At 38.4% G+C, this 15,423-nt stretch overlaps 1 protein-coding gene across 1 annotated transcript; it reads right to left on the bottom strand.

Moving 5' to 3' along the window:
• Positions 1–12,257: 12,257 nt before the first annotated feature.
• Positions 12,258–13,130, bottom strand: LOC127136706 (uncharacterized). The gene has a single exon (XM_051063239.1). It carries the CDS (start codon positions 13,128–13,130, stop codon positions 12,258–12,260), a length of 873 nt encoding a protein of 290 aa, XP_050919196.1.
• Between the last annotated feature and the right edge of the window lie 2,293 nt (positions 13,131–15,423).

Below are 15,423 nucleotides of genomic sequence, written 5' to 3'. Positions count from 1 at the left end.
GAGAGAGAGAGAGAGAGAGAGGCAATATGAAAAGGACACTAAGGAAAGGCTCATTAGATGATTTAATCGATATTGGAAGAAAAGACACTAAGGAAACCCTTATATATAATATATATATATCTATATATATATATATATATATATATATATATATATATATATATAATATAAGAAAGAGAGAGAGAGAGATAGATAGAGAGAGAGAGAGAGAGAGATAGAGAGAGAGAGGCAATATGAAAAGGACACTAAGGAAAGGCTATTAGATGATTTATTCGACATTGGAAGAAAATTTAATAGCTCCTGGAAAACCCATATATATATATATAAGAGAGAGAGAGAGAGAGAGAGAGAGAGAGAGAGAGAGAGAGAGGCAATATGAAAAGGACACTAAGGATAGGCTATTAGATGATTTAATCGATATTAGAAGAAAATTTAAAAGCTCCTTGAAAACCCATATAAGGACATTGGAAGAAAGTTTAAAAGGTCCTTGAAAAACAATATATATATATAAAGAGAGAGAGAGAGAGAGAGAGAGAGAGAGAGAGAGAGAGAGAGCAATATGAAAAGTACACTAAGGAAAGGCTATTTGATGATTTAATTGACATTGGTAGAAAATTTAAAAGGTCTTTGAAAAACATTTATATATATATATTGTTTTTCATTTAGCTGTTAAATTTTCTTTCAATATCGATTAAATCATCAAATAGCATTTCTTTAGTGTCGTTTTCATATTGCTCTCTCTGTCTCTCTCTCTCTCTTATATATATATATATATATATATATATATATATATATATATATATATATATATATATATATATATATTGTTTTTCAAGGAGCTATTAAATTTTCTTCCAATGTTGATTAAATCATCTAATAGCTTTTCCTTATTGTCCTTTTCATATATATATTCATCGGTGGAAATCTGCAATACCTACTGTGACATGGGTAGAATTGTAAGTGGGGCCGGAAAATGCTTAATTGGTGGTATTCAAACCACTGCAGTATGAAAGATGGTTGTCCTCTTTCCCTTTTGAAGAATATAAATTTGAATTTTCTGCAAAGTGGTTTTACTGTAATGAAGATCAACCTCCTTATCCTTGAAACTTACTTTATTCTTCGTTTTTTACTGCAGGGTCAATACTTACTGTGGTGACACCCTTTGAAGTTCAAGAATGGAATACCCTCCAACTTCTCTCTATTGCAAAAGAAGACAAGACAAGTCCCTTGTTGTTTTTTTGGACTTGATTTGGGACATTTTACCTCATGTATCAATATCATGTAATATCTTTCCAATATGCACAAGATCTTGTAATTCCATGAGTCATTTTTTGTAAAAAATATTAAACATGCATTTCTTTTTTTGTGAAATTAAGAAGTGACATAAATAAATAAAAAAGGTCACTCCAAAGATTATTCCCTTATTACTTAGATCAACATATCCAAAATTAATGACTTAATTTCTCAAATGGTAAAATGTGTGTCATTGATCAAAGATAGTAAATTTAAATGGCATGAGATTAACAAATTATCCTAAATTATGAGAATGAAAGATGTATGCATAATGGGAAAATATGCATTGGTCTTAGTAACACAATTGAAGTTAACTAATCCTTGATTAATGAATTCCGAGCTTCTCATGGAAGTAAAAATCTTATTTTACGGTCATGAGAAATGATGCAACATGAGATATTAGTGAACATGAATGCAAATAAATAGGCACAAATGAGTGAACACAGACGACTGAAATGCAGATGAATGACTTTAGGTGGGGGAAATTCAGGGTATGACAGTTGCCCCTATTTAAATATCTTCACTTGATATCATGAGTAACGACGGTCCTCATGAAGTCAAGGTGAAGGGTATTTAAATACATAAGACATGGAAATTTTCCTATGGATGCAAATGACGTGCCACGCTATGAGCTGAATGAATATTTTTGGTTAATGGAGGTATGATGAGCCCTAACATGATTTTTTATGATGAATGATGAACATACCTATGGGGAATGATGGAAATGTGGTAGCGGTGATTCATAGGAAATGTCAAAGGCAATGGGTGAAGACTCATTGGGGATGACAATTTGTTGGGGGAAAAGATACTCGGGAACATTCAAAGTATTTATCATACAAATTCAGACATGAACTGACACTTTAGAATGCTTCTGACAGTTCTGGAGATTTCTCACAAGAAATATATGCAATCAAAGACTTTGGAGATTTCTACCATAAGATTTATCCAAGACAAGAATAAATGGGAGTCTTCTTAGGGGAAGATTACCCATACAACACGTTGGAGTTTTCTTACTAGAAAACTATCCACACAAACTAGATTAGGAGTCTTCTTACGAGAAGATCATCCATGCAAAAGGGTACGATGATTCTTTACAAAGGAATCAATCAAAACCAACATCATTGGAGTTATCTCTAACTAGAATAACATCCAAGCTTCTGGGAATTCCATAAAATGATGAGTCATATATGACTTTATAGGAACCATCAGGAAAGACAGGGTAATTAGACTCTATGCATATGCGAACAATAATTGGACTTTAGACAGAGCGCCAGTGACAACTGGACTTTTAAATGATGTTGGCGACAGTCGAGCTTCAGGTACCAATTACGATTGGTATTTTCAAATGGAGTGCTAGTTATGACTGGACTTTTAAATGATATTGGCGACAACCAAACTTCAAGTACCAATTACGATTGGATTTTCAAACGGAATACCAGTTATAACTGGACTTTCTGAGAAAGCCAACAACAATTAGATTTTAAGAATAGAGCGTCAGTTGCTCCTGGACTTATAAATAGATACCAAAGACTATGGGATTTTAAAAGACATTAGTAACAACTGGGTTTTTGATGATAATGCCAATAATAATTGAACTCTAGAGACTCAAATGATAATTGAGCTCTTTAAATGATACTAGTGACAACTAGATTTTAAGGGTACCAAATAACAATTGGATTTCCGACAAGATATCAATGACAACTGAACCGGACATACCCATGGCAATCAGATGGGAGATAACATAAGTGACAACTGAACTCTTCCAGATCCTCATTATGATTGTTCATTAGACGGAACGCTAGCGACAAATGGACTTAGGGTAAAGGGATAACAGAAAACGACGAGGCCAAAGGACAACGCAAATTAATGCCAAGTACTCTTTAAACTATGAATGATTTGACTTTTGCTTTTATGCATGGTATATGAATGATCATGACATGCAATGTTGACGTTAGGCAGACTAGAAGTTGGTAGGGATTGTTTACAAAGGTCCTAATCCCTCAACACCAATAACTGAACCAAACACATGTAATCGGCGCATTCAAAGGAAACTTCTATCAAGAGGCAGATACAACTAGCCAAGGGGATCCTTTCAGAGGATTAATAAGATATGCTCCATGGAGATTTCTGTTGGTGATCTAGAAGTACTTCTGCGACCTTGAGACTTCAGGGAAAACATATGACTTTCTCTTGATTTCCACATATATCAAAGCAATTTTGTTCCTTTCACTAAATTTCAAATTCTTTTCAAGTTTCAAAATTTCATTATTAACAAATAAATGACACTTTGCATAACAAAGAAAAACATGGAAGAACACAATTAACAATGATTTATAGGCAAAACTTGTATTTTATTAAGTATGGCAGCACGCAAATGGTGTAGCTCCATGGAAAGTTACAATTTCGAAAATGGCAATGAGGAAAGGTTTATATTGAATCTAGTGACCACTACCACTCTTAATAAATAGGATTCCCCAAAACCTTGCTTCTAAAGGGAGTAACCGGACCAATCTTTCATCTCTGATTTTACTGTATCGATGACTAACATCTGATGCAGTTTATGCCTTTTGCCCCTAACTTTTGCCTGGATCGCCCTTTCGGGTTTTCAATCCACCAGGACACTCTTTTTTTCCTATGTTTCCCTTTCGGGTTTTCAACTTAGTGAGCTATCATTTTTTATTCATCCCTAACTTTTGCCTGGATCGCCCCTTCTGGTTTTCGATCCATCGGGATACCCTTTTTTGTGTGCCTAAATCGCCCTTTTAGGTTTTCGACTTAGCGGGTTTTTATTAGGCATAGTATCTTTTTAACTGCATCAGAGTTCACGGGGTGTGAGACCTCTTCATCATCCATAGTTGTAAGAATCAAGCCACCTCCGGAGAAGGCTTTCTTCACAACATATGGGCCTTCATAATTGGGAGTCCATTTCCCACGTGAGTCTTTGTGTATTGGCAAGATCTTTTTGAGCACGAGGTCTCCTTCTCTGAATTCCCGAACACGTACTTTCTTGTCAAAATCCTTCTTGAGCCATTTCTGGTATAACTGTCCATGGCACAAAGAAGTCATTCGCTTCTCATCTATGAGGTTTAACTGATCAAATATGTTTTGGATCCATTTAGCCTCTTCTAGCTTGATCTCCATCAAGATTCTCATTGAAGGTATCTCCACTTCAACTGGGAGAACCGTTTCCATCCCATTTGGTAAAGTAATCAATGGCAACCAGGATGAAACGGTGACCGTTGGAGGCTTTAGGCTCGATGGCGCCAATCATGCTGATGCCCCACATCGAGAACAGCCAAGGTGATGTCAAAACATTTAGTAAGGTTGGAGGCATGTGTACCTTGTCAGCATAGATTTGGCACTTATGACATTTTATAGCATAATTGAAGCAGACGGATTCCATGGTCAACCAATAATAACCTGCTTTCAAAATCTTCTTTGCCATGGCATTCCCATTGGCATGAGTTCTAAAGGATCCTTCATGAATCTCCTTGATCAACAGGTCCGCTTCGTGTCCATCCACGCATCTGAGCAGAATCATGTCGTGGTTTCTCTTGTATAACACATTATTTCTTAAGAAGAATTTGGATGCTAACTTCCTCAATGTTTTCTTATCAAGGGTTGTTGCATCTGTTGGATATTATCGATTTTGCAAAAATCATTTGATGTCGTGAAACCAAGGTTTACCATTGGCTTCCTCTTCAACTAAATGATAGTGGGCAGGCTCAACTTTCCACTCTATCTGAATGAGAGGCGCTTCATTATGGAATCTATCTTGGTACATTGAAGCCAACATAGCCAAAGCATCAGGAATTTGATTCTCAGTTCTCGGGATATGACGAAAAGTGATTTCGTCAAAGTATTTTATTAGTTCCATGACATAGGCACGATATGGGATCAACTTGGTATCACGGGTTTCCTATTCGCCTTTGACTTGGTATATCACCAAGGCTGAGTCTCCACATACTTCGAGGATTTTGATTCGGAGGTTAATTGTTGCTTCAATGCCTAGGATGCACGCCTCATATTCTTCTATATTATTTGTGCAATCAAAACACAACCTTGATGTGAAAGGAGTGTATCCACCATTCAGATTCAATAGAACAAATCCTACACCATGCCCCATGTAATTGGAGGAGCCATCAATCATGAGCTTCCACCTAGATCTGGGTTCAGGTCCTTCATCAAGTCCTGGGATTTCACAATCTTTTACTACCATAATGTCTTCATCAGGAAAGTCGAATTTCAACGACTGGTAGTCTTCAACAGGCTGGTGTGCCAGGTAATCAGACAACACGCTTCCTTTAATGGCTTTCTGGGATACATACTTGATGTCATACTCAGATAACAACATCTGCCAACGGGCGAGTCTTCCAGTTAAAGCAGGCTTTTCAAAGATATATTTTATTGGATCCATTTTTTAGATCAACAAAGTAGTGTGACAAATCATGTACTGTCTTAGACAGCGAGCGGCCCATGCTAAAGCACAACAAGTTTTCTCCAAGAGTGAATATCGGATTTCACAATCGATAAACTTCTTGCTTAGATAGTAGATGGCATGTTCTTTTTGGCCGGTTTCATCATGTTGTCCTAGCACGTATCTCATTGACTTTTCAAGCACAGTCAAATACATAAGGAGTGGCTTCCCCTGAACAGGTGGAATTAGAATAAGGGGCTCTTGCAGGTATTGTCCGATCTTCCCAAAATCCCTTTGGCAGTCAGAGTTCCACTCAACTGCTTGATATTTTCCAAGCAACTTGAATATAGGTTCACACATAGCAGTCATGTGAGATATAAACCTAGAGATATAGTTCAAACGTCCCAGGAATCCTCTGACTTCTTTCTTTGTACGTGGAGCATGCATTTCTTGTATTGCTCTAACCTTGTTTGGATCTACCTCAATTCCTCGTTGACTAACAATGAAACCAAGCAACTTTCCAAATCGGACACCGAAGGTGCGTTTAGCAGGAGTCAACCGTAGTCGGAATTTTTGGAGACGCTCAAATAGCTTTTGCAAGTAATCTATATGATCCTCTTCACTTTGAGATTTTTCAATCATATCATCGACATAAACCTCAATTTCCTTGTGCATCATATCATGGAAAAGAGTGACCATTGCTCTTTGGTAAGTTGCCCCAACATTTTTGAGACCAAATGGAATTACCTTGTAGAAAAATGTTCCCCAAGGGGTGATGAATGTGGTATTTTCCATTTCTTCTGGAGCCATCTTAATTTGATTATAACTCGAGAATCCGTCCATGAAGGAGAAGACTGCGAACTTAGCAGTGTTGTCTACCAGAGTGTCAATATGTGGCAGGGGGAAATCGTCCTTTGGACTAGCTTTGTTTAGATCCCTATAATCAACACACATCCTGACCTTGCCATCCTTTTTGGGTACTGGTATGACATTAGCTACCCATTGAGGGTACTTCGCAACTGCTAGAAAACCGGCATCAAATTGGCATTTCACCTCGTCACAAATCTTTAGAGCCATGTCGAGTCTTGCTCTTCGGAGCTTCTGCTTCACCGGCGGGCAATCTGGCTGTAGTGGCAGCTTGTGGACAACAATATCAGTATCTAAACCTGGCATATCTTGGTATGACCATGCAAATACATCTACATATTCTTGTAGCAACTTGATCAATCTGTCTTTGATGCTTGCCCCAAGTGTAGTCTCGACTTTGACCTTTTTCTTCTCTTCCTCAGTGCCAAGGTTAATTGTATCCACCGGTTCTTGATGCGGCTGAAGGGCCTTTAACTCGTGCTTGAGCAGCCTTGCCATTTCTTTAGGGAAATCACAATCTTCCTCACTATCCTCTTCCGCTTGGTAGATGGGGAATTCAAAGTTATAGGAAGTAGTGGGACCATCAAATTCAACTGGTTTATTGATTATTCTGCATGTTTTTTAAATGGTGGTTTTTTAGAAAAGTGGAAATAAAATGCAAAAGAAATAAAAATGTTTTTGTAGTTTTTGAAAGGATTGTCATTTTAAGGAAAGAAAAACAAATAAATGAACGATAAGAATTTGAACAAAATGCTCTTTATTTGTCATAATGATTTTGAAATTTAAAGTGGCCCTACAAATGATCTGTTAGCCTTGGCAGAGCTAAGGATTTTGAAAAACAAAAAGAAACATAATTACTTTGAAACAGGAAAAACTTATGGAATCTCAACTGCCTCCTAGTTTGTTAAGGCTGCTTCATAATGGTATATCAAATTTGATGCTTCTTCATCTTCAGTGTCGTGTTCAACTGCACCAACTTAATCCCCATGGATAAATCCTATGCTTAGGAAAACTTCTTGTATGCTCCGTATGCATTCCTTTGCAGGGACTAGGGCTCCTTCCTTAGCAGAAGGCTTGTACCCCAAACCGAAACGATCATTTTTCTTGCTAACATTGATGACTTTCCCCAACCTCTAGGGCCTCCACTTTCAACTACTAACTTTGCACTTTTCAAAGAGGCGAACGACAAATTGGTTTTCTCAACGGGATCCTTTATTTCCGCAAGTGTGGCATTGGATATTTCAAGTTCTTGGAAATAAGTCTCTAAGGCATCTTCATCAGCCTCGATATAACAGAAAGAGGAAAGTTGACTAATGATAAAATCTTCTTCACCCGAGACAATGATGAGCTTGTCATTGATGACAAACTTCATTTTCTGATGCAAAGTAGAAGTCACTACCCCATCAGCATGTATCCATGAACGTCCCAAAAGGTAGCTATAAGTGGGATTTATGTCCATGACTTGGAAATTGATGGGGAATACGTGCGGTCCGATTTGGATTGGTAGCTCCACCTTCCTAACTAATGTCCTTCGGGAACCGTCAAACACTTTTACCATGACTACACTGGGTTTCATCTCCGACCCTTGGTAAGATAATTTAGCAAGCGCCCTTTTTGGTAGAACATTGAGGGATTATCCAGTGTCAACTAAGACCCTGGCCAGAGCATCTTCTTGGCACTTTATGGATACATGTAAGGCACGGTTGTGATTCTGCCCTTCCTTGGGTAGCTCTTCATTGCTAAAACTTAGAGTGTTGCAAGCTGTGATATTGGCGACCACCCCATCGAATTGGCCAACCGTTATATCCTGAGTAACATGATCTTGAGCAAGCACTTTCAGTAAAGCCTCCCTATGAGCTTGGGAATTCAGAAGCAAGGACAAGATAGATATTTTTGATGGTGTTTTATGTAACTAATCGACTATCTTGTAGTCGCTTTTCTTTATCATTTTTAGAAATTCAATCGCTTCATTTGATTGCACCTATGGTTGTACCCCTCCATATTTTGGGGCAGGAACTGCAGTTGTAGCTTCCCTTGTTGGTTCTTGAGGGATTATATTAAAATCGGGAGTATAAATCCGACCCCTGCGAGTCATTCTGCTTGTCCCTGCGATGTTCGTGATATTGGTGTCAACATTCTCCAAGCTTTTCTCACCTTTAACATCTTTGGGTTCTTCATCTACCACTCCATCTACCACAATTATGTCATATTTCCAAGGCACCGCCTTTGTGCTTTTGAAGGGAAAGGGGGTAGGCATACAAACTACCACGGGTGATGAATGAACAACATCTTTTCTTTGATAAGTTATCTCAACAGATTCTGGTAGATTGAAAAAGGGTTCGATCACTGAAATTTCCTCATTTGTTGCAGGACCACAGACTTGTAAAACACCCTGATCCATCAAGTTTTGAATATCAGTTCGTACCACTTTACACCCTCTGGGATAAACGGCACATTCTTCATAGTTGTTATGACAAGCATCAATCAAACTAGCTCCCACCAATTTTGCATGGAGTACTAGCAAAGGAGTTTTAACATCTTCAACATTTTTTATTATACAAACATTAGAAACATCCTCAATGGAATTAACATCACCATGCACCGGCAGAGGGTTACTTTTTACGTTGGGTCCAATATCTCTGAATGAAAGGATCTTCTTCTCAACCAGATCTCGCACAATATGCTTCAAAGCATAACATCCCTCTAAATCATGCCCAGGGGAACCTTCATGGAAAGGACAATGGGAATCTTGATTGTACCATGAAGGTAAAGGATTTGGTGGAGGACCCAAAGGTCTAGGAGTCACCAATCCTTTCTGCAGTAACAATGGGTATAACTCCGTGTACGTCATAGGGATTGAAGCGAAATAAGGTCTACCTCTTTGTACCCTATTTTGATTTGGAAGATTTTATGGATGTGGAGCCTGTGCACTTGGTTGTTGATAAACAGGTGTCACGGGTGCTTGCTGGTATACTAGTGCTTGATGAACAAGTTGATAGATAGGAACTTGTGATTGGTTGAAAGTTGGTGTGACTGTTGCCACATACGGTTGTTGAATATACTGCACTGGATAAGTTGATTGTTGCTGAGCAAAATGATGTTGCTTCTTCCACGAGTGACTCCTTCTTTGACTGGTTGACACTGCATTTGTTTCACCCTATTTCTTTCTTTGAAAACCCCCATAAAACTTTTTGACATTGTTACTAGATGTTTCATGGTGGTTATCATTTTACCATTCTTCAATCCGAGCTCGACTTTTATGCCCACGACAACCAAGTCAGAGAAGCTTTCCGATACACTACTCACCATCCTTTCATAGAACATATGTTTTACCGTATCCATGAACCAATCTGCTAACTCCTTCTCAACAAGGGGTGGTTCGACTTGCGAGGCCACTTCTCTCCATCGTTGTGCATATTCCTTAAAAGACTCGTTATCTTTCTGGGACATGCTGAGCAATTTCCTTCTATCTGGGGCCATATCCATGTTATACTTGTAATGCTGGATGACAACATCGGATAAGTCTTGGAAACAGCGAATTCTACTTTGATCAATGCTTAAGTACCACTTAGAGGGAGCACCCCTCAAGTTGTCTTGGAAGCAATGTATCATAAGTTTATTGTCCTCTACGTGCGCAACCATTTTTAGATAGTACATAATGAGGTGACTTTTAGGGCATGAGTGGCCCTCGTACTTATTGAAATCTGGGGTCTAAAATTTTGTGGGAACCACAAGACTAGACACTAAGCACATCTCCCTAGCAGCAGCACCAAAGACTTGGTCTCCTTCCATAGCCCTTAACCTTTTCTCAAGAATCTGGAAACTCTCTTTCATTCCTCTTATGTCTTCATGCCTTTCATCATCTTTGTCAGAAAAATTCGGAGCATGTTGTTGATCTTCAAAATAAGGTTGCACGTGTGCATGGACAAGGGATGGTGCAAACGTGTGGACCACGGGGTGAGTTTCATTGATAGTTGGTAGAGGAACCGTCTAATGAGTGGATTGTACAAAACCAGGGGCGCCCTCAACTGGAGGTGTGAAGCCGAGAGGTAAATCGTAGACTGGCCAAGTGGTAGACAATGTCCTTGCAGGTTGGGGTTTAATGGTAGGACCGGTGATTTCTGAAACGACCATCGTTTGGGTGTCCAACTTGGCCTTAATGACTTGTAGTATCTCCATGACTTGACCCATGTTTCCTCGTAGGTCTTTAAGTTCTGAGCTTACTCTCTCCAATTCTTGTTCTTGATTTGCCATTCTTTGACGAGCGCTGGCTCTGGTGTTGTAGCGGTGTTGAGGACTCAGTGTGGGACTGAAGAAGACACAACAATGAGTTTTTTTTTGTTTGAAGAATGACATGAATGTATGTTATGGGTGCATTTTGTGTAAAGCTCTTAGTTATCTTTATTATTTATTCCAGCAATGTTAGAATACATTAAATAAGAATAAAATGTAATAATTGAGGCCCAAAATGACAACTTTCATTAATTAAAACCAAATTCGAATACAAAATGATTTAACTTCAAGTACAAATGATTCAAATTCAAATACAAAAGATTCAAACCCCAACAATTCAGATTCAAGTACAAGTAAACTTAAGCTCCGTCTAAGCTCTTATGATCGTAGCAAGATCTGTGGTGAGCTCCTTCACCATTTTCTTGCAAAACTAGACGAAATTGAAAACTTGAGGAGGGTACATTTTCTGGACACATACATCAATCGGCTTCTTCGAGTTTTTCCGGGAGTTCCAACATGTTAAGGTTAACAAATCTAGCTAAGTTGCGGAATTTGCCATTCCATTCAGCATAGAGCTCTTGGAGTTTCTTGATGACTTGCTGATCTTCATCTAAGGCTGCCCTAGCCTCTCTATACAGCCTTTTCCAATACACACAATCATTCTTTAGGAGCAAGTAGGTTGCATCACCTTCTTGGCTCTCTAAAACTGCAAACCTCCTATTAGCTTCTTCCAACTAGTACTTGAGGTGGTGACAGTTTCTTTCAACTTCTTCCTTTTGGAGTATCTCGCGGGACAACTTTTCTTTGCATTTCTTCAGAGTGTCCTTCAGTTCACGAATATGTGCCTCAAGGTCGAGCTTAATTTCTTTCTTTTCCATAAGAGACCTATCCAACATCCTTCCTAACTCACAAATTCTATATTCAGCTTTTTGAGCTCTTCCTTTCTGGTCTGGATCACTGATGTGGAACCTATAAGGATATGATCAAGATTGTCCTTCTGGTCTTCCAATAGCCTGGCTCTCTTGTTACTATCTTCAAGTTCCTAGGCTTTCCCCTTACGTTCATCCTTTAAATTTTGATTTTCCAAGATAAATCGGTTCATCTGAATCCGTAATTCGGTATTCTCCAACTCGAGCTCTTTAACCTTAGCAGTGAGTTTCTCCATATCCTCAGGAAGTATGGGATTTGGCTCAGGAATTTTAGGAAAAGCTGAAGCATTAAAGGTAAATGGCAGATGGATTTCTTCAACTCTTTCTTTCACCCATCAAGTGTAAGGTTCTTTGACAAGAGTGTTTCTTTTTCCAAACTCTTTACCCTTCCTAACAATATTCAACCAAGCCTTTCGGATCACTCTTACATCAGGATTACTTGCTTGGATGTCAAAGAGCACAAATGGTTGTAAGTCCTTTGCTTCAGGAGGACCATCCATGGAGTAGTCGTGTTGCATTCAAGATAACATATGGTTATAATTGATGCAACCCATAGTACCTAACAATGACACATTAGAAAATTCCCCACAACTGACAATGATGTCTGGGGTTTCCCACTCTCGGATATACCATCTGATAGAACTTACAGTGAGAGAAGTTAATCTTTGAGGAGATTTAAGTTCCTTTGCCACAAAAGGGCCTTTTTCGGGCATATGTTGCATGAACCAAGTATAAAGCAAAGGAGCGCAACATAACAAAGTTCCACCCCTCTTTTCATGTCGAGTGTGAAGGGCATGGTAAATGTCAGCTAAGAGAAATGGTACAGGATTTCCAGAGAGAAAGACTTCTACGGCTACATGATCTACAAACTTTTCAATGTTGGGGAAGAGCACAATCCCATGGATCAATAAAGCCAACACAACATAGAATGCATTCCAATTTCCTTCCTTCTTGAACTTCAGAGCTAATTCTTCTAAGAACCTCGTGGCAAAACCTTTGAAACCCCCTTTCTCGACCCAATTGGCTAGAACAGTTGGGACATTGATACTTAGGGCTAAATTTATCTTCTTTAGGCCCACTTCCTCTTCGAGCTTTGGAAATGGATTGAAATATTTCAACTTTAGACCCACAATTCTCTCGACTTCTTCCAAAGTAGGAGCTAGTTGGAAATCAACGAATGTGAAACAGCTTAGAGGCGGATCATAATATTGTGCCAAAGAGCTGATAATCCCATAATCAACTTTCTTAGTCAGAAGGCTCAAAATTTTCCCATAGTCTTTTCCGAAGTCATCATGCTTACTGAGAGTCAAATCAGAGATCAAACCTTTCAGACTGTCAAGCTTAGGTTCTTTGTACTTAAGTGAGAAAGTCTTTCTTCTTGGAGTTGTCATTTTCAAGTTCTTAATTCCTGAAACAAATAAGAGACAACTAAGAGTTTGCTTTTTATGATGTTGATGCAATGTATGTGGATGAATGTGATGCATTTTTTTGTATAAGTTCAATAGGCTTAAGGCACAGGTAAGTCTGATTGTTTCGTATAGAACAGGGTTCTCACCAGGTATGGTCTAAGGTTTCAAAAAAAGTTCCTAGAGTCATGGATCCATTAGACTGTTTGCTGCCTGCGGAAACTTACTTGTCGGGCATCAACTTCATCCAAAGAATCTACTCTAACTGAGGTTCTCGCATTGAACCAACGAGAAATTCATCTCGCGGGCCCACGCTACACAACCATCTTTCCTAATTTGACACATGATTAAGGTTCTACAAATGGTCCTTAGAGTCATGGATCCTAATGAAAATATTGAAGCTTACGGCAACTTACTTGTCGGGCAACAACATCCTCCCAAGGATCTACTCTAAGTAAGGTTCTCGCACTGACCCAATAAGAAATTCATCTCGCAGACACGCACTACTCAACCTCGTCCTATCTTATGTTTTTACTCGATACTCGGGTAAAAATTCTTTCCCACAAGGTTTCCAATCAGAGTATCCAAGTGCCAAAGCATAATGGAACCAATACAACAAATTATATCAATATGATAATAAAGATAGAAAAATCAATAAAGAAAAGACACACAAGTAAACAAACAAAGAAACACACAAACAACCTAACTAGGCTTGACTCACTTAGGGAAACATGATTCCCCAGCAGAGTCGCCATTTGTCACACCTCGAAAAATGAGAACACGACTTAGCAAAGCGCAATCGCATGCTCGCAATGATGGACTGAATAGAGTCTCCATCGAACTTTATTTGTTCCTAAAAAGGAAAGGGGAAATATCGATAAAACCCAAGAAAGAACGACAATGATTATGGTCGTCGCAACCAAATCAGGGTTCAGGAGTCGATTACGCAAGGGGAAGGTATTAGCACCCCTCACGTCCGTTCTACTCAACGGGGACCGTTAGGTTAGTTGTGCGTGTTAAGGTTAGCTTATAATGTTAGGCTTCTCAAGTTATTAGAAGGAAAAGAATAATAGGACCAAAAGAAAAGAGAATATATTTTTGGATTTGAAAACGAAAGGGACTAAACCTAAGTTTTTTATTAATGGGCCTGACAAGATTTTGGAATCCTGCTCCTACGTATCTCAATAGAGAACTCAAGGCTTACGTAGTTCTGGGTAGAAAATTTATATTTGTTGGTCGATTTTAGCGAAAGCTATCTTGTGTTAATCAACGAGAAATATTGTTTTACCCAAAACAGATGAGAAGCGGATGTATACCACACATCGAATGGATTTATAAATCAACATTCGGAAAAACATCATTTATCTCAACTCAACAATTGTGGATGAAACATTGCTTTACATCATCTTAAGACAAAACATCTTTCATTTATGAAAGGTTTTTAAAGACCGCGCAACTGCGAAGAAAAGAGTTTGATTAGTTGAATGTATTTTGGGGCTTGAAAGGCGAGTATTTATAACTTGCAAGCTCTTATAACTTGGGTATAATATTCGGGACTACGACTAAATATTTCATCCAGGTAGTCTTTTCCTTTCAATTTTATTGAGGGAAAGAAGTTTGAATATTTACGAGTGTTTTAGAGGAGAAGACGAATACATAGAGCTTACAAGCTCTTACAACTTGGGCCTAATATTCAAGATTACGACTGGATATTTCATCCAGGTAATCTTTTTCTTCAGATTCACTTATGAAAATGATTTGAATATTGGAGCATTTTGAAGAGAAGACGAATACATAGGGCTTACAAGCTCTTATGACTTTGGCCTAATATTTGGGATTATGACTGGATATTCCACTCAGTGTAATCTTTTTCTTCAGATTCACTTATGAAAATGATTTGAAAATTGGAGCGTTTTGAAGAGAAGACAAATACATAGGGCTTACAAGCTCTTACAACTTGGGCCTAATATTCGGGATTACGACTGGATATTCCACCTAGGGTAATCTTTTTCTTCAGATTCACTTATGAAAATGATTTGAATATTGGAGTGCTTTGAAGAGAAGACGAATACATATGGCTTACAAGCTCTTACAACTTGGGCCTAATATTCGGGATTACGATTGGATATTCCATCTAGGTAATCTTTTTCTTCACCTCTCATTGCGAAAGAGATTGAAAAATAATTATAATAAAACAAGGGTTAAGGTGAAGGTTTGAGATTAAAATAACTGAAGTAGGAGTTTAAACAAAAATTGAATGGATGTTTTCACAAAGGCT

Source organism: Lathyrus oleraceus, chromosome 4 (genome assembly GCF_024323335.1).
Source record: "Lathyrus oleraceus cultivar Zhongwan6 chromosome 4, CAAS_Psat_ZW6_1.0, whole genome shotgun sequence".
Lineage (NCBI taxonomy): Eukaryota > Viridiplantae > Streptophyta > Magnoliopsida > Fabales > Fabaceae > Lathyrus > Lathyrus oleraceus.
Note: the sequence above shows the minus strand (reverse complement) of the source record. Positions and strands in the feature narration are given on the sequence as shown.